At 41.5% G+C, this 20,670-nt stretch overlaps 1 protein-coding gene across 5 annotated transcripts in view; it reads left to right on the forward strand.

Moving 5' to 3' along the window:
• Positions 1–20,670, forward strand: part of PALLD (palladin, cytoskeletal associated protein) — an 805,838-nt gene that overhangs the window by 265,390 nt on the left and 519,778 nt on the right. The window contains exon 1 of one of the 5 annotated variants that reach the window (XM_029572934.1): positions 6,125–6,425. The exons of the other annotated variants lie outside the window; for them this stretch is intronic. Within the exon in view, the coding sequence (XP_029428794.1) occupies positions 6,388–6,425 (38 nt within the window). The 5' untranslated portion in view covers positions 6,125–6,387. Of the gene's footprint in view, positions 1–6,124; positions 6,426–20,670 lie in introns of those variants that run through there. 5 annotated transcript variants of the gene reach the window in all.

A 20,670-nucleotide genomic window follows, 5' to 3' on the forward strand; every position in this document is an offset into this window, starting at 1 on the left:
AAGAAAATCAGCACGGTCAGAGCAAAGTCGACGAAGTCTTAAAAATTGTCCCGTAGGAATGTTGTCACGCAGAGCCCTGGGGTGACAACTACTGTAAGCAAGTAAAGTATTACGGTCCGTGTTTTTGCGGAATAGGGAGGTTTCAAAATGGTCAACTGTCCAAGTGATGAGGACGTCCAGAAAAGATATTTGTGTAGGATGAATATTGAAATCAAACTGGATATGCGGATTGATAGAGTTAACCCAGTCCAAGAAAATAAAAAACTGCATATCTGTACCCGTCCAGATGATAAACCCGTCGTCTATATAGCGGAGCCATGTATGGATGAATTGGGACCATTCCGAAGTATAGATATGAGATGTCTCAAAATCATCCATATATAGGCACGCTAAACTAGGTGCCATCGTCGCCCCCATTGCGGTCCCCTTAATTTGTTGGTAAGTTTTATCCCGAAACTGGAAAAAGTTTTTTGTTAGGGCAATCTCTGTGAGTTGAATTAGAAAGGAGGTGGTAACCCGATGTGGCATAGGGCGGGAATTCAAGGATTTCTCAATCACTAAAAGAGCCTCATGTTGTGGAATGTTGGAGTAAAGTGATACTACATCCAGAGTTATGAGGAACATCGTAGGCTGAGAGAACTCCACCTGAGCCAAGATGGAAATTAAATGAGAGGAATCCCTCACATAAGATTTAATATGAGGTACCATGGGTCTTAAAAAAACATCCACAAACTGAGACAATGGCTCCAGTAAGGATCCGATACCGGATACAATGGGGCGGCCAGGTGGACATGTCAGGGACTTATGAACCTTCAGCAAGGTGTAAAAAGAGGGCTTGACTGGGTGAGTGGTCACCAAAAATTTGGCTTCCTTATTTGTGATAATATGTGCATCTAAAGCCATTTGTACCAAAGACTTAATTTCGAGCAATAGAGATTCCGTGGGATCTATAGACAGTAGTGTGTAAAAAGAAGTATCCCCCAATTGCCTCAGAGCCTCGGCCTCATAATCAGATCTATTAAGAATAACTATTCCGCCCCCCTTGTCCGCTGGCTTAATTACAATAGAGGGATCACTGGATAAGTCCCCAATAGCACGGGTCTCTTCTTTTGACAAATTATACCTAATATACTGTTTCTGTGAGCAGATTAAATTCACGTCTCTACATACAAGGCGTTCAAAGGTGCCTAAGGTTACATCACCAGATCCTGGCGGGGTCCATTTTCACTTTGGATGTACCACCGATAGATCGAGTGTTGACGGAGAGTCTGCAAAAAACAATTTTAATTTCAGTCTTCGAAAGAACCTATGCAAATGGCACTTGTTTTATTAATTAATCTACATGTGTGTCAGTGGGCCCGTCATAGCATCTCGTGAGAGAGATTTGCTCCTTCGCGCCTTTTCTGTCTTTAAATGGCTGTCACTGTCAAAGGACGCTTGCGCTCCTATGGTGAATCTTAAAATAACATTTAAAGGTATGTTGTGAAATTTCTATACTCTTTTTTCACTTTGTATTTGCAGCCTTGTATGTCCTATTGTTTATAAATGTCATTTTATTGTAGATTATAAACTACTGTGGTCCCTCCCGATGCAGCTCCCGCGAAACACGGACCGCGTCGGGGGACTTTAAATCTTTCCCGATTGTATTTACATGGAGTTGCCTGATTTTCATAAATGAACTGTGATCTTCTGAAGTCGAATAAATAACTCTTTTGAATTTTCAATGGGATTATATACTTTCTTGCACCAATTGAACTGAGATTTCAATTACCCCAATATTGAGTGGGTAAATGTAACATCAGGACTTGCTAGAGACATAAAGTTCCTGGATGTAATAAATGACTGCTTCATGGAGCAATTGGTTCAGGAACCAACAAAAGAGGAAACTATTTTAGATTTAATTCTTAGTGAAATGCAGAATTTGTTGAGAGAGGTAACGGTGGTGGGGCCACTTGGCAAAGGTGATCATAACATGATGAAATGTAAACTAATAACTGAAAGGGGACAATAAGTAAATCTACAGCTCTAAAACTAAATTTTCAAAAGGGAAATTTTGATAAAATGAGGAAAATAGTTAGAAAAAAAACTGAAAGGTGCATCTGCAAAGATTGAAAGTGTTCAACAGGCATGGACATTGTTTAAAAATACAATCCTAGATGTGCAGTCCAGATGTATTCCATGCATTAAGAAAGGAGGAAGGAAGGCAAAACATTTACCAGCATGGTTAAAAGGTGAGGTGAAACAGGCTATTTTAGACAAAAATACATCCTTCAAAAATTGAAAGAAGGATCCATCTGAAGAAAATAGGATAAAACATAAGCATTGTCAAGTTAAGTGTAAACATTGATAAGACAGGCGAAGAGAGAATTTGAAATGAAGTTGGCCATAGAGACAAAAACTCATAATAAAAACTTTTTAAAATATATCCGAAGCACGAAACCTGTGAGGGAGTTGGTTGGACCGTTAGATGACCAAGGGGTTAAAGGGGCTCTTAGGGAAGATAAGGCCATTGCAGAAAGACTAAATTAATTCTTTGCTTCCGTGTTTACTAATGAGGATGTTGGGCAGATACCAGTTCCGGAGATGGTTTTCAAGGGTGATGAGTCAGACAAAATGAACCAAATCACTGTGAACCTGGAAGATGTAGTAGGCCAGATTGACAAACTAAATAGTAGCAAATCACCTGGACTGGATGGTATGCATCCTAGGGTACTGTAGGAACTCAAAATTTAAATTTCTGATCTATTAGTTAAAATGTATAACCTATCATTAAAATCATCCATTGTACCTGAAAACTGGAGGGTGGCCAATGTACCCCAATATTTAAAAAGGGATCCAGGGGTGATCCGGGAAACTATAGACTAGTGAGCCTGACTTCAGTTCCAGGAAAAATAGTGGAAATTATTCTAAAGATCAAAATCGTAATGCATATAGAAAGAAACGGTTTAATGGAACACAGTCAACATGGATTTACCCAAGGGAAGTCTTGCCTAACAAATCTGCTTCATTTTTTTTGAAGGGATTAATAAACATGTGGATAAAGATGAACCTGTAGATGTAGTGTATTTGGATTTTCAGAAGGCGTTCGACAAAGTCCCTCATGAGAGGCTTCTAAGAAAATTTAAAAGTCATGGGATAGGAGGAGATGTCCTTTCGTGGATTACAAACTGGTTAAAAGACAGGAAACAGAGTAGGATTAAATGGTCAATTTTCTCAGTGGAAAAGGGTAAACAGTGGAGGGCCTCAGGGGTCTGTACGTGTACCAGTGCTTTTCAATATATTTATAAATGATCTGGAAAGGAGTACAATTAGTGAGGTTATCAAATTTGTGGATGATACAAAATTATTCAGAGTAGTTAAATCACAAGCGGATTGTGATACATTACAGGAGGACTGAAAGACTGGAAGAATGAGCATCCAAATGGCAGATGAAATTTAATGTGGACAAGGTGTTGCATATAGGGAAAAATAACCCTTGCTGTAGTTACACAATGTTAGGTTCCATATTAGGAGCTCCCACCCAGGAAAAAGATCTAGGCATCATAGTGGATAATAGTTTGAAATCGTCAGCTCAGTGTGCTGCAGCAGTCAAAAAAGCAAACAGGAATTATTAGGAAAGGAATGGTTAATAAAACGGAAAATGCCATAATGCCTCTGTTTTGCTCCATGGTGAGACCGCACCTTGAATACTGTGTACAATTCTGGTTGCTGCATCTCAAAAAAATATAGTTGCGATGGAGAAGCTGCAGAGAAGGGCAACCAAAATGATAAAGGGGATGGAACAGCTCCCCTATGAGGAAAGGCTGAAGCGGTTAGGGCTGTTCAGCTTGGAAAGAGACGGCTGAGGTGGGATTTGATAGAGGTCTTTAAGCTCATGAGAGATCTTGAACAAGTAGATGTGAAGCGGTTATTTACACTTTTGGATAATATTAGGACTAGGGAGCATTCCATGAAGTTAGCAAGTAGCACATTTAAGACTAATCGGTGAAAATTCTTTTTCACTCAGTGCACAGTTAAGCTCTGGAATTTGTTGCCAGAGGATGTGGTTGGTGCAGTTAGTGTAGCTGGGTTCAAAAAAGGTTTGGATAAGTTCTTGGAGAAGTCCATTAACTTCTATTAATCAAGTTGAATTAGGGAATACCACTGCTTTTAATTGCATCAGTAACATGGGATCTTAGGGGTGTTTGGGTGCTTTCCAGGTTTGGCCTCTGTTGGAAACAGGATGCTGGGCTTGATGGACCCTTGGTCTGACCCAGCATGGTAATTTCTTATGTTCTTAATTTTACAATTGCCCAGATATCTAGCTATTACTATATAAGTGTGAGAAAGTGAATGACAGAGAGAGAAAGACCCTATTTATGAGGTTGTCATAGTAGTCAATAATTTATATCTCTACAGGAGGGCCAGCTAATAGCTTGAGGTGAGGTATTGGTAGTGGTTTAGGGTTCAGGGGCCAGTTTTTCATGCAGTGAGGAAAGTCTCTCAAAGATGAAATTTCTACTATGTACTCTCGCCCTAGCTTGATGTACTCTATAACAGGATACTATCATGCTAGGGTGAGAGAACATAATAGAAATCTCAACTTTGTGATCCTTTCCTCACTCCAAATGATGTCAAATCTTCACCGAGGTGTGCTGTGCTGTGTTTGTACGTCTCTTTGTGCATGTAAAACTTGCGCCTGAACTCTAAACCACCACAACACCTCACCTCAAGCAATTAGCTAACCCTCCCAGAGTGATATAAATAGTTGAATACTGTGAAGGCCTCCCCAGAGGCTCGCTCTCTCCCCTCCCCCCCCTCCCCCAGGCCAGAAATAGGAAAAGTGTCATTTGCAATCTTTAGTACAAATTGCAGTATGGCTGTTTTAGGCATATTGCATAGTTATTTCCGGCATTAAAACCATGCAATATTGCCCCTTATTGTAATTAATTCTGCCTCTTCATAAAATTTGCATTCGCACCATGGAATAACATAATTATTGCCTGAGTTATGGCATTAACACATTATCGCGTGCATTAACGCCATAACGCATTTTGATGAATGACCCTGAATGTGAGCTATCGCAAATAACGCATATTTGCAATTTTGACATGCAGAGTGGCTGGCCTTTGTTCAGTTTTGCTTTAATAGATTGGCATCACTGTTAATTAATGTGCAGAACATCCACATATTTTCCCTAGGTCAGTCAGAGTGCCATGGATCATTCCTGTAAAACAACCATCCTCCTTCCCCACCCCCTGCGAAGATAAAGACTTGTTGAAGGAGAGATTTCTTATTTAGCCCATAGTTTATTTCTACACCCATTAACAAAAGACTCAGGGCCTGGGGGTCTTGTAGATAATTGTTTATCACTGTGTAATATCTTGCACTCTTGCCTGCTTATTAAAAGACTCCAAGAAACAATCATTTTAAACCCATAGGTTTAACTTTCTAGTAAAATGTAAATAGTGGCTACCATATGTTTTTCATTATGTATTTTGATTTGCAGTTGATGGAGGTATGCAATAACCTAAAGAAACCCTAAATAACAGATTTATTCTTGGCATTGATGTTCCTGAGCATTCCGCTGTTACAGTAGTTATTAGTTTGCAACAGTGCAGCATACGCACAAAAAAAAAAAAAAAGGCCAGTTTTAGTCATACAAGAAAATTAATTCATTTGGAATTGAATTCAAGGCTGCCCCCAATTACAACCTTCATGTGCAATAATTAGACGAGTGTACTTACAAACTGAGAGAATGATTATGTTCGATAGCTAACAAATAGCCGGTTGCTAGTACATTGAGGGTTCAGCTTAGAACTCCACCGGCAACGCTTCAGCCTGGGAGCGGAAGAGGGGAGAGGGGGGTTTAAGGTAGTGTTAATGGAATCTGTTCTACCTTCTCCGTGGGAGAGAAACCCACAAGACAATGATAAAAACCTTAGCACACGTGATAAGGGGAAGGAGTGAGGTAAGGAAGATGGATCACGCGGGTTATTTCATTGGTGTTATTTTTGGACACTGGCATTCCCCACTCCCCTCCCCCCCCCCCCTTTCAGCATCCACACCCTGCCTCGCCAGCCCCCACCTCAGGCATAGCCTCTTCTCTCTCTCTCTCTCTCTCTCACACACACACACTGAAACCAAAGCACAGGAACAGTTGGACTGAAGCCAGGAGACTTTAAACTTGGCTTCCTCCTTGCCAGGAGGCTTTGTTCTTTGGAGCCGGTCAAAAACTTGGGAGAACGTCTTCGCTGCTGCGCGTAAGTGGGTGGAATTTTGGAAGCCTGTTCCGTCTCTTAAATTGCCCCCGTTACGTTTACGTTATCCTGCAAAAAGCATGCTGAATTCCCTTTAAAGAGCACCGCTGAGCGCTGCAGGCAGCCACGGACTTTACCATCCAGATACATGCATTCTTCTTTTTTCCTGGCATCTTTACCTCACTGGTAAGTTATAAAACGGAATGACTATAAAATATGTTAAAGAAGAAAGGCTCCATAAACAGTTTATTGCGGGAGAGTAGTAAAAGCATGCATGCCTGTAATGCAGTGCCTATGTGTGTGTGTGTTAGTGTTTGCCCTGTGCTGCAATACAAGGAATTTCAAGACGTTTGGCCGGCTGCTGGTCAATAGTGAAAGCGGAGCTTTGTTTTCTGAAAGTCTGCGGTGCATTTCCCTGTGCTTAGTGTACGAGGGACATAATTGTTCGTGCAAATCTTTCGCTTAAAAAAAAAACGTGATTGTTCTTAGTGTTTTCCAAGAGAAGGTGCCTTTTCTTACGCAAGCTAAGCTGTTTTCTTCTGGTGGCAGACCCAGCACTGATTCGGTTGCTGACCAAATCGGTGCAGTGCGATTATCAGCGCTGTCAAAGAGGAGCAGGGAATCGTGTGGAGGTTTGTTTCTGTCAATCCTTAACTCAGGCCATGAATATTTTTACACCTGTTGCCGCATTTACAAAGCCGAAGTCAGAAGAGGCTTGGGTTGTTTTTTTTTTTTTTTCTGCGAGTTTTTATTTCTTTTCAACTTGATTTTTTTTTATTGCAAAGTAAACAAACCTTTTATTTACAGTGCGAAGTCTAGTAGAGGTTGTAGATGCCAAGTATTCAGTGAGCAAATATGGAACCTGATACAGTGGAAAGGAATGCATTCTTGATGGTCATGTCCGCAATAGAAAATGACAGAAAAATGTAGAAATAGCATTTGTTTATCCCTAACAAAAATATAACTTCTCTCCGCGCTTGGAAAACATTTTGATCTAAACTTTCAATCTCATTTATTTATTTATGTATTTATTTATTACTTTAGTCTTTTTTTTCTTTACCCTCTCAACTTTCTTAGCTTCAGCTTTGTCGGTAGTACAATATAGATAGAACACTTGCAATTAATTGTATTTTAGCTAGCCAGATTATTAATTTGAGGTCTGAAATATCTAGAGGAACAATCCAACTCTTTTGGACCACTGTGAAACAGTAGGCAGTATTTACAGCGATTGTTTCTTTATGTTCCAAAAGCAATAGAATACTAGAAAACCTTTTTTTAAAATACTAATTAGTAATTTTGAAACGTTTTCCCCAAACCTGGATCAAATGACTTTTCCGATTAAGTATCCTGTTTATTATGTGCCAATTCATAAGGGGAAACAGAGTTTATTGTTTCCAAGTTAATCAAGATATATGACCTGTGGTTACTCCATCGGATAGCCAGAGTGGAACTACTAAATCACTAGTCTTTGTACTCATTTTGCAAGGTATATGAAGTATGACCCTGATATAAGGTTCTGGACATCCTGCACTCTGTCTACTCTGGGAACATCCATCTGCATTAGGGGCTCTGTGCTAATTCTGTTTGGACTGGCTCATTTATGGTACACTATTGTTGCATCTGTTTATAGCAGTATAGGTCGGACTCTGAAGCTGAGACCAACACAGCTTCCTTGTCAGATCTAAATTTAGAATGGTACTTTCTGGAGACATATATCCATTCTCCGATCAGACGACTCTGTCAGTTTCACTGTCACCATGATTCCAAATGACAACTGGATTTTTGAGGGCATTAATGGACCCTTTTTCACCCACATGTATTTTGAGCAAAAATTGTAATATTTAAAAATGTATCTCCATATGTATTTATTGGAGAAAGAAAATATTTGTATGATTATATATATGTGTGGGGGGGGGGGGTGTACATGCACACACACTATTTTAATGCTGTTCTTAGAATGTTATCCCATTGTCTTGACTTTAGTCTTTATTTTAGAAATGTCTGTTGAATTCTCAGTTTACATGCTGTAGCAATATTATCAAAAAACATTGTGCTTCCATCAGATCCTTAACCAGAGCCTGGAATGCCATTGTGGAAATATCAAAATAAAGACTACATTGGTAGTTCCAAGTTTGGTTTCTATGAGATGGCTCCTAGCTGATGCACATGGTTATGTGGATAGACACAATAGGTTTTCTGTGAAGGCAATTAAAAGTGAGGCTGCCAGCTGCTTGTGGTATTTGCCTATGGTTCAATAATAAAAGTTGCTTTTTGGCTGCATCTAAGGCAAGTGTGGTTTGTGGGACATTGCATTGATTTATTCTGCAGCAGTTGCACTTTTTTTTTTCTGAATGGCCAAGTTATGATGTCATTTGCTATCTTTGCTGGTTAGAGGGTTTCACTGCAGTCCGAAAGGCTTCTTCAGGGGACCTTGTCTGGGCTAGGGCATTCTCTGATTTAAAGACCGCAGTCACTGAATGATTGGTGTTCAGAGTTATTCAGGTCAGATCAAACATGATTTCATAGAAGGATTATGGGCACACTGCAGCAAAAAGTTTAAGCAAATAGAGTTTACTACTTCTGTGAGACTACATGACTCTGTTTGACTCTCCTTTTCTAGAGGAAAATCATTGGCTGGTGTAACAAGCATGGCTTTCCTTTTCCTTTTTTATTGCCTAGACTAGAGGTTATGAGTTGAAATTAGGATATGCGTTGGCCAGGGCAGACTTAAAACAAACAGAAAGTTTCCATGACCCTTGCTGGGAGTGATGGAATAGATCACACATACTCAAAGTAAGAGAGATGCCACCCTACAGCAGACGTAGCCAGCCAGGACAGTATGTCACATGACTCAGGAAAGACCACCCTGGAAGAATTCACAACTAAAAGGGAAAGTCTTCTCAACAAGCAGATTTCCTGATAGCCTATTGTAGTTCCCACATCACTCCTACTGGGCTGCACTGCAGCGTTCACAAATACATTGAAAATAATGCAAGAAAACAGCAATTTTCATGTATATTGTACAGGGATTCCAAGTGTGGATGTGTGTACTTAATCATAATATCAACCTTTATTGAATCCTAATCTTGCTTCCTGACCTCTGTAAACAATTTTTTCTACATACATGGAGCGATACAGAGGCATTATGACATTTTCTGTTTTATTCACCATTCCCTTTCTAATAATTCCCAACATTTTGTTTGCTTTTTGGACTGCCGCAGCACACTGAACCGACGATTTCAATGTGTTATCTACTATGACGCCTAGATCTCTTTCTTGGGTAGTAGCTCCTAATATGGAACCTAACATTCTGTAACTATAGCATGGGTTATTTTTCCCTATGTGCATCACCTTGCACTTGTCCACATTAAATTTCATCTGCCATTTAGATGCCCAATTTTCCAGCCTCACAAGGTCTTCCTGCAATTTATCACAATCTGTTTGTGATTTAACCACTCTGAACAATTTTGTATCATCTGCAAATTTGATTACCTCACTTGTCGTATTTCTTTCCAGATCATTTATAAATATCTTGAAAAGTAAGGGTCCCAGTACAGATCCCTGAGGCACTCCACTGCCCACTCCCTTCCACTGAGAAAATTGTCCATTTAATCCTACTTTCTGTTTCCTGTCTTTTAGCCAGTTTGCAATCCATGAAAGGACATCGCCACCTATCCCATAACTTTTTACTTTTCCTAGAAGCCTCTCATGAGGAACTTTGTCAAATGCCTTCTGAAAATCCAAGTACACTACATCTACCGGTTCACCTTTATCCACATGTTTATTAACTCCTTCAAAAAAGTGAAGCAGATTTGTGAGGCAAGACTTGCCTTGGGTAAAGCCATGCTGACTTTGTTCCATTAAACCATGTCTTTCTATATGTTCTGTGATTTTGATGTTTAGAACACTTTCCACTATTTTTTCTGGCACTGAAGTCAGGCTAACCAGTCTGTAATTTCCCAGATCTCCCCTGGAGCCCTTTTTAAATATGGGGGTTACATTAGCTATCCTCCAGTCTTCAGGTACAATGGATGATTTTAATGATAGGTTACATATTTTTACTAATAGGTCTGAAATTTCATTTTTTATTTCCTTCAGAACTCTGGGGTGTATACCATCCGGACCAGGTGATTTACTACACTTCAGTTTGTCAATCAGGCCTACCACATCTTGTAGGTTCACCGTGATTTGATTCAGTCCATCTGAATCATTACCCATGAAAACCTTCTCCATTACGGGTACCTCCCCAACATCCTCTTCAGTAAACACCGAAGCAAAGAAATCATTTAATCTTTCCGCGATGGCCTTATCTTCTCTAAGTGCCCCTTTAACCCCTCGATCATCTAACAGTCCAACTGACTCCCTCACACGCTTTCTGCTTCGGATATATTTTTAAAAGTTTTTACTGTGAGTTTTTGCCTCTACAGCCAACTTCTTTTCAAATTCTCTCTTAGCCTGTCTTATCAATGTCTTACATTTCACTTGCCAACTTTTATGCTTTATCCTATTTTCTTCTGTTGGATCCTTCTTCCAATTTTTGAATGAAGATCTTTTGGCTAAAACAGCTTCTTTCACCTCCCCTTTTAACCATGCCGGTAATCGTTTTGCCTTCTTTCCACCTTTCTTAATGTGTGGAATACATCTGGACTGTGCTTCTAGAATGGTATTTTTTAACAATGACCATGCCTCTTGGACATTTTTTACTTTTGTAGCTGCTCCTTTCAGTTTTTTTCTAACAATTTTTCTATTTTATCAAAGTTTCCCTTTTGAAAGTTTAGCACGAGAGCCTTGGATTTGCACACTGTTCCTCTTCCAGTCATTAAATCAAATTTGATCATATTATTTATTTATTTATTTTATTTAAACATTTTTATATACCGGCATTAGTTGTGGACATCTAATTTTGTAAACCGGCATCATATTATGATCACTATTGCCAAGGGGCCCCACCACCGTTACCTCTCTCACCAAGTCCTGTGCTCCACTGAGAATTAGATCTAAAATTGTTCCCTCTCTCGTCAGTTCCTGAACCAATTGCTCCATAAAGCTATCATTTATTCCATCCAGGAATGTTATCTCTCTAGCGTGTCCCGATGATACATTTACCCAGTCAATATTGGGGTAATTGAAGTCTCCCATTATTACCGCACTACCAATTTAGTTAGCTTCCCTAATTTCTCTTAGCATTTCACTGTCCATCTCACCATCTTGACCAGGTGGATGGTAGTATACCCCTATCACTATAGTCTTCCCCAACACACAAGGGATTTCTACCCATAAAGATTCAATTTTTTATTTAGTCTCATGCAGGGTGTTTATCCTGTTGGACTCTATGCCATCCTGGACATAAAGCGCCACACCTCCTCCCAAGTGCTCCTCTCTGTCATTGCAATATAATTTGTACCCCGGTATAGCACTGTCCCATTGGTTATCCTCTTTCCACCATGTCTCTGAGATGCCAATTAAGTCTATGTCATCATTCACTGCTATATATGATATTACATATCATATAAATCATTTTAATACATTATTGTAATGTATAGCAATAATAATAGATTCCAACACAATAAATCTGTATTCCATTAATTAACAAATGAATAATCCTCAATAGTTGGAAAAACTTATTATATATCAATTATTATTTCTGAGAACAAAAATAAATCTGAGCACTATAGGCATTTAAAGAAGAATTCTTGAACAGAAACACAAAAAAAAACATTTTGAATAATCAGCTACCGTACAATTAGTTCATTTCTAGATCCCTGTATGTCAGGGTTCAACCGGTGACGAAGTTACTGGAACACGTGACTCAACAAACTGATTTAAATGTTCCACCTGAGTAAAAACAAAAGATTCTGTTCCTCTTTTTAATACACAGCGACAAGGATATTTTAAGGTAAATGAAAAACCTAATGACAATATTCTTTGCCTCACTTCAAGAAATTTTTTCCTTTTTTGACGTGTAACTAAGGATAAGTCAGGGAATATTTTTACGTTTTGTCCCAAATATAATAAGGGGAATTTCTGGAAATAAGTTTTCATTAAGGTACTAATATCAGTTGTGGATATTAATGAAACAATTAATGTTTCTCTCTCTAATACTTGGACCTCTGAATTTTCCAAAAAGCTAGTTAAATTAGCTGGAACTGAAACTGCTAAATCAGAAGTTCTTTTTTTTTATAAAGTTACAAGAATTTACCGATATCATATTATTCTCAGTGAAACCCAGAACTTCTGTTAAGAATCTCTTAAAAGAAACATATGGAATTTCCCCAGCTATTCGAGGAAAATTCATAACTCTTACATTTAGTTGTCTAGCATTATTTTCAATAATTTCCAATCTCCTAGAAGACAAAGCCTGATCTTTTATTAAAGCTATATTTACAGCCTGTATAGATTTAATATTCCCTTCCATCGAATCCATTCTAGAATCAATTTCATTTACTTGTTGTTTTATTTCTACAAACTGCTGTGTTAAATTTGAGGACACTGTATCTATTTTACTCTCCAGTCTGTTGACAGTCTCATTTAACCCACTAACCAAGTCCCATATTGAACCCAAAGTTACCATTTCAGGTTTAGATGTTTTGGGCCTTATATCCACATGATGTTCCGGGTGAGAGGCGTCATAATGGTTCCTAGCAGTCACTGCTGCTATTTTTTCTAACCTCTCATATGCCAAGTCCACTTCACCAGTAGCTCCCTCTAAAGCAAGCGGTTGTCCAACCACTTCGGTAGGTTCTGCTGCTGCTGCTTCGTCGGCGAGGCGTTGGCCAGGTGGAGGCCGTACAACAGGGCCAAGGGAAGCCTCATCCTGGGGAGCCTCCTGTTCTTCTACCAAAAGGCTACCAACGGATTCACTGGGGCCCTTCAAATCTAATTGTTGCATAAATCTATCTATTTCTAATTGCAATAAGGGAGGTAGGGGCTCGGAGGGAAACACCCTCACCTTCCCTTTTCTTTTGGCAGGCATTGTAACAAGGAAACAAAACCAGGAAGGAAAATTAGAAATAGAAGTTTACCGGTGCTGTCCAAGTCCAATGGCTCAATAATTGAAGACGGTCACTCTCCTCCTGCTCGGCCTGCTCCGGACTAAGCCGGACCAAGCCGTGCACACCCCTTAGGTGCGCACGGCTTTGGTGACGTGCCGGCGGCGGTGGAGCGCCGCTGCCGTGCCGATTTTAAATGCACTCCGGCTCCTCCCCTCACGTGGGCCTCTCAGCTGTTGTTCTGGGCTGAAACAGGGGGGCTGCAGGTACCGGTCTCCCGAGTGTGTCAGCTCTGCCGCGCCGATTTTAAATGCTCTCCGGCTCCTCCCCTCACGTGGGCCTCTCAGCTGTTGTTCCGGGCTGAAACAGGGGAGCTGCAGGTACCGGTCTCCCGAGTGTGTCAGCTCTGCCGCGCCGATTTTAAATGCGCTCCGGCTCCTCCCCTCACGTGGGCCTCTCAGCTGTTGTTCCGGGCTGAAACAGGGGGGCTGCAGGTACCGGTCTCCCGAGTGTGTCAGCTCTGCCGCGCCGATTTTAAGTGCGCTCCGGCTCCTCCCCTCACGTGGGCCTCTCAGCTGGTGTTCTGGGCTGAAACAGGGGGGCTGCAGGTACCGGTCTCCCCTGCTATACATTCTAATTCTCCCATCTTACTTCTTAGACTTCTGGCATTAGCATACAAACATTTCAAAGTTTGTTTTTTGTTTGTATTTTCATTCTGCTTTTTAATTGATAGGGATAAGTTAGAATTTTTTAGCTCAGGTGAGATTTTAGTTACAGGCACTTGGACTATTTTTCTAATTATTGGAACCTCACTGTCGGGATGCCCTAATTCTAATGCATCATTAGTATCCTTTGAACTAGCCGACAGTCACTCATGCTCTGCTGAGCGACTGTCGGCTTTCCCCTTAGAGCAGCTTTTAAACTAGAACAATCTCCTTTTTAAAGGTTAGTGCCAGCAGTCTGGTTTCACCCTGGTTAAGGTGGAGCCCATCCCTTCGGAAGAGACTCCCCCTTCCCCAAAAGGTTCCCCAGTTCCTAAGAAAACTGAATCCCTCTTCCTTGCACCATCATCTCATCCATGCATTGAGACTCCGGAGCTCTGCCTGCCTCTGGTGACCTGCGCGTGGAACAGGGAGCATTTCAGAGAATGCTACCCTGGAGGTTCTGGATTTAAGCTTTCTACCTAAGAGCCTAAATTTGGCTTCCAGAACCTCCCTCCCACATTTTCCTATGTCGTTGGTGCCCACATGTACCACGACAGCCGGCTCCTCCCCAGCACTGTCTAAAATCCTATCTAGGTGACGCGTGAGGTCCGCAACCTTCGCACCAGGTAGGCATGTTACCAGGCGATCCTCATGCCCACCAGCCACCCAGCTATCTATATTCCTAATAATTGAATCACCAACTATGACGGCCAACCTAACCCTTCCCTCCTGGGCAGTGGGCCTTGGGGAGATATCCTCAGTGTGAAAGGACAATGCATCACCTGGAGAGCAGGTCCTTGCTACAGGATCCTTTCCTGCTGCACCTGGTTGGTACTCTCCCATCATGAGACCTTCTTCCTCCAAAGCAGCACCAGGGCTGCCAGTCTGAAGTTGGGACTTGACTACTATGTCCCTGAAGGTCTCATCTATATACCTCTCTGTCTGCCTCAGCTCCTCCAGGTCTGCCACTCTAGCCTCCAGAGATCGGACTCGTTCTATGAGAGCCAGGAGCTCTTTGCATCGCATGCACATGTACAACTTCTCACCGGTGGGTAAAAAATCATACATGTGACACTCTATGCAATAGATTGGGAAGCCCCCCTCTTGCTGCTGGACTGCTGCCTTCATCTCAATTTTGATCAGTTCCTAGTTAAGTTTTAGGTTGCCTCTGTATCGCTCCATGGTGAGACCACATGTATCGCTCCATGGTGAGACCGCACCTTGAATACTATGTACAATTCTGGTCGCCGCATCTCAAAAAAGATATAATTGCGATGGAGAAGGTACAGAGAAGGGCTATCAAGGGGAATGGAACAGCTCCCCTATAAGGAAAGATTAAAGAGGTTAGGACTTTTCAGCTTGGAGAAGAGATGACTGAGGGGGGATATGATAGAGATGTTTAAAATCATGAGAGGTCTAGAATGGGTAGATGTGAATCAGTTATTTACTCTTTCGGATAGTAGAAAGACTAGGGGGCACTCCATGAAGTTAGCATGGGGCACATTTAAAACTAATCGGAAAAAGTTCTTTTTTACTCAACGCACAATTAAACTCTGGAATTTGTTGCCAGAGGATGTGGTTAGTGCAGTTAGTATAGCTGTGTTTAAAAAAGGATTGGATAAGTTCTTGGAGGAGAAGTCCATTACCTGCTATTAAATTCACTTAGAGAATAGTCACTGCCATTAGCAATGGTAACATGGAATAGACTTAGTTTTTGGGTACTTGCCAGTAGGGATGTGAATCGTTTTAGGACGATTAAAATTATCGTCCGATAATTTTAATATCGTCTTAAACCGTTATGGAACACAATACAATACAGATTCTAACGATTTATAACGATAAATCGTTAGAATCGTGAGCCGGCACACTAAAACCCCCTAAAACCCACCCCCGACCCTTTAAATTAAATCCCCCACCCTCCCGAACCCCCCCCCAAATAACTTAAATAACCTGCGGGTCCAGCGGCGGTCCGGAACGGCAGCGGTCCGGAACGGGCTCCTGCTCTGAATCTTGTCGTCTTCAGCCGGCGCCATTTTCCAAAATGGCGCCGAAAATGGCGGCGGCCATAGACGAAAAAGATTGGACGGCAGGAGGTCCTTCCGGACCCCCGCTGGACTTTTGGCAAGTCTCGTGGGGGTCAGGAGGCCCCCCACAAGCTGGCCAAAAGTTCCTGGAGGTCCAGCGGGGGTCAGGGAGCGATTTCCCGCCGTGAATCGTTTTCGTACAGAAAATGGCGCCGGCCATACGCGTATGGCCGGCGCCATTTTCCATACGGAAAATGGCGCCGGCAGGAGATCGACTGCAGGAGGTCGTTCAGCGAGGGTTCCGGCGCCTCGCTGAACGACCTCCTGCAGTCGATCTCCTGCCGGCGCCATTTTCCGTACGAAAACGATTCGCGGCGGGAAATCGCTCCCTGACCCCCGCTGGACCTCCAGGAACTTTTGGCCAGCTTGTGGGGGGCCTCCTGACCCCCACGAGACTTGCCAAAAGTCCAGCGGGGGTCCGGAAGGACCTCCTGCCGTCCAATCTTTTTCGTCTATGGCCGCCGCCATTTTCGGCGCCATTTTGGAAAATGGCGCCGGCTGAAGACGACAAGATTCAGAGCAGGAGCCCGTTCCGGACCGCTGCCGTTCCGGACCGCCGCTGGATCCGCAGGTTATTTAAGTTATTTGGTGGGGGATTTAATTTAAAGGGTCGGGGGTGGGTTTTAGGGGGTTTTAATGTGCCGGTTTTTCGATTTTTCGATTTTTAACGATTTTTAACGATTTTTCACGATATTTTACCCCCCCAAACGGCAACAATACGATTCCCTCCCCCTCCCAGCCGAAATCGATCGTTAAGACGATCGAGGACACGATTCACATCCCTACTTGCCAGGTTCTTATGGCCTGGATTGGCCACTGTTGGATACAGGATGCTGGGCTTGATGGACCTTTGGTCTGACCCAGTATGGCATTTTCTTATGTTTTTATGTTCTTATGTTTGTAAGGTTGCTTCATAGATTCCAATTAGAAAGAGAAGATTTTTTGCTCTATTCTAAGCTCCTCCATGGAGCACCAATCAAGTAAAAGCTAGCGCTAAAGTAAACATTTATATATCAAATATGTGAACAGGATCTACTTTTAATTAAAAATCAAAGAATGTGGCACTGTTGTTATACGGGTTGATCTTCAGAGTTCCCTGGTCTCTTTCACTTGTTCAGGTGCCCTGTAGTAACAAAGAACCTACACATCAATATGTATGCAGTACACATGCCTGTGCACACATGATCACAAAAACCACAATAGAAAAAAATAAATCATCTTTGAAAGTATGTAGTATTTTTTTTTTATTATAAATGCCACCAATGAAATCGCCAAAAGTATGATGTATCATGAACCCTCTATGGACAAGGATTTTTTGTGTGATCCAAAACCATTTCACCCACCATCTCGACAACCTCACATGAATGCCAGCCACATCAATAGTTTGTAGAATGACGGTCTTTTGGGGGTATTTGATGTTTAACATTAGCTTTAAAAAAAAAAAATCTCAGCTCATAAGGGGATGCATGAAATTGGCAGGGTGAGATAATTTTACAACTGGAAAAATGACCAGCTCAAGGTTTATAGCTTACAGACCAAAGACCGAAAACAGACTTGTGCTCAACCATTTTCTTGTTGCCATTGGCAGTTTAACCTATTAAATGCCAAGATCGATCACTATACTCAATCAACCTTGACAAGAAAGATTTAAAAAAAAAGAACCAGGAATACAGTAGGCATTTCTTGGGCAAACTTTCAGGGAGTGAGAGAGCTATTGAGCTCCACTTCCAGCAGCCACACCTGCAGGCCTGGATAACCAGAGATGGTAGGAGAGAAGGGGCACCAGGAGAAGGAGAGAATTGGAAGGCTTCACTGAGAGAGCATGACTAAATTGCTGGGGAACCATGAGCCTTCTGTCAGACTGGGGGGAGGCTCTGAGAAGGGGGCATTTGTACAGGATGAAGTGTGGGCTGGGTCTTGTAGCTCACACCAGATGAATTAAAGCTTGGAAGCTAATCATCCAGAAAGAAATGTACTAAATAGAGACTTGCTACTCAATCACAGAGACAGGCCTGGAGCAAGTGAATCAAAAAGCACTCCCAAATGATGTCAGAGAACCACCCCATCACATATCTGCTATCAGGATAGTTGTTATTCTGAGTTCATTTTCAGGTATTTGCCCTCTAATGACGCTATTTACATTACTGCATGGCCTGTGTTAGCACTGAATGTGTATTAAGCAGCATTAACACATTCGCAGTAGAGGGAACATGTGACTCTTTCAATTAACACAGATTTTTATGTTTAAATATAAATTAAATAATTAATATGTAAAATTATGCTATCCAGCTCATTTAAATTAAGCCTTTCAGGTCAATGCATTTGTGTACAGTAATGCGGCTATTAAGGCAAAACTTTAACAACACCTATAGAAGGGTAATTAAGTGTTTGTGTTAAATATGAGCATGATGTACAGTTTCCATGCATATATTAGCAGCACTTTTAGAGGTGAATTTTCAAAATCATTTATACACCTAAACACAGCTTTAGGCATGTAAGATGCTGCTGTAAGACAGCTCAGGATTCAGTGCACATAAAAATATGCACGTTACAAAATTTCAAGCAGATATTTACATTCACTAGGGAGAGGTGTTCCATGGGGCAGAACTGGGACTTCCACATATATTTTTATTTTAAAAAGTAGGTGCCTGTGTTACCCCACACAAGTTATACCATCAAAAGAGCAGTTGTGCGGGGAGAATACCTGTGTCCCTGCTTAGCACTCCCGGAACATCTCAGACTGAAGTTTCCCCAGACACTGTACCGACGCAAGGAGGAGGGACAAGTCGTGGGTATAAGGAGCCACCCTGAGTGTGAGCGTGGATATGGGGAGAATACCTGTGTCCCTGCTTAGCGCTCCCAGAACATCTCAGACCAAAGTTTCCCCAGACACTGTACCGACGCAAGGAGGAGGGGCAAGTCGTGGGTAAAAGGAGGCACCCTGAGTGTGAGCGTGGGGAGAATACCTGTGTCCCTGCTTAGCGCTCCCAGAACATCTCAGACCGAGGTTTCCCCAGCCGCTGCGCCGACGCAAGGAGGGGCAAGTCATCGGTTAAAAGAGGCGCCCTATGGCACGCTGCCTCCAGCACGCCAAAGCCACGCACCAAAGAGACTCCTCCCTTGGTGTGAATTTCCCGCTGTGCAGGTCTTTTGCTTGCTAGTAAGTTTTATTCCTCATCTTGGCTATTGCCTTAGTTAATTGTGATGGTTGAGAGGAAGGACCATCTGCGTTCCTCTCTGGCCTCTTCATCTTCACAACAAACTATTCCTTCTTTGTTTGGAGCTAGCATGGAGCAATCTGTCCCAGGAGCCATGCTCATTGTAGACACAGCCAAAGAGACAGTTGATAGTCTACCTGAGCTAGAGACCTCTTTGATCCCTGATTAATGCTCTCTACCTCCCCAAGGATCTGCGGTTAGTTGTACTGGGCCTTCTAGCTCTGTTGTTTCTGATGTTCATGCAAACCTATCACTGGTTCCAGCTTCAGGAGATGTTTGGAAGTCGGGTTTGTCTAAACCTGCCTCTATTACTGTGGAGGATGTCTGGAAAGCTATCTTAGGCCTTGAAAAGACAGTGAGTAAACAATTATCGAACTTTTCGTCTTCTTTGGATGTTACAAGGGATCAACTATCTGTGGTTCAATTTCAGTTAATCAGGATCAAAGAATTGAAATTTTGGAAAGTCAAAGTACCTCTTTTCTAGAATTTAAGGAAACAACTATCAAGGATAAATTGACTATTCGTAGGAGATTAGAGGCTTTTGAAAATAGATCAAGAATGCTTAATTTGCATTTTCTTAATTTTCCCAGGTCTCCACTCTTGTCCCCCTTGGAGTTACTTAAAAAATATATGAGAGAAGATTTAGGAACTGAACATGATTCCTTTCTCTCTATAATTAAATTGTGTTACCTTTCTTTAAAAAAAAAGTGGTCTGAGTGGGGAGCCTGATAATACAGAAACATCTGAAAGTGTGAATTTGACAAATTTTGTGGAACAGACTATTAAAATTATTAATGATCGAGCTGCATTATTGGTTACCTTTTCTACTGAAAATTAAAACAAAAACATGTTACTGATCTGTTCTTTTCAAATAGGAGGATTTCATTTATGGGAAATAAGATCTGGGTCTTTCCAGATATCTGTAAGCAAACCCAATTACAAAAGAAGGCTTTCCTTCACTTTAGAGAAGAAGTGACCGGGCTTGGAGGTGCCTTTTCTTTAAGGTACCCAGCCAAGGGTGTTATTCAGTATTCAGGTAATACTCATGTTTATTTTGAACCAGATCAGCTAAAGGCTTTTGTAGAGAATAGATCTTCTCAGATTACTACTTCAACCCCCGTAATTGAAGGGGATGCGCTGTTTAAAATGTTAACTTATTATATAGCATGTGATTCTGCAATACTTATTCTTCTTTTTATTTGTCTCTTTCTTCCCTCTTCCCATTCTGTTCTATAATTTTGAGCTATTTGTGTAATTTCTTCATGTTAATTCCTCTTTATTATTACGCTATGTGATAATAGCCTAATTTTCTGTAAAGTATGCTTTCTGTGCTTGTCTTTCGTTTGTTGCAATGAATAAATAAAGAGTAAAAAAAAAAAAAAAAAAGAGCAGTTGTAATATTGTGTGGTGAGTTTGCGCCCCTACAAGGACACTTA

This window comes from Rhinatrema bivittatum, chromosome 1, assembly GCF_901001135.1.
Source record: "Rhinatrema bivittatum chromosome 1, aRhiBiv1.1, whole genome shotgun sequence".
NCBI classification, from domain to species: domain Eukaryota; kingdom Metazoa; phylum Chordata; class Amphibia; order Gymnophiona; family Rhinatrematidae; genus Rhinatrema; species Rhinatrema bivittatum.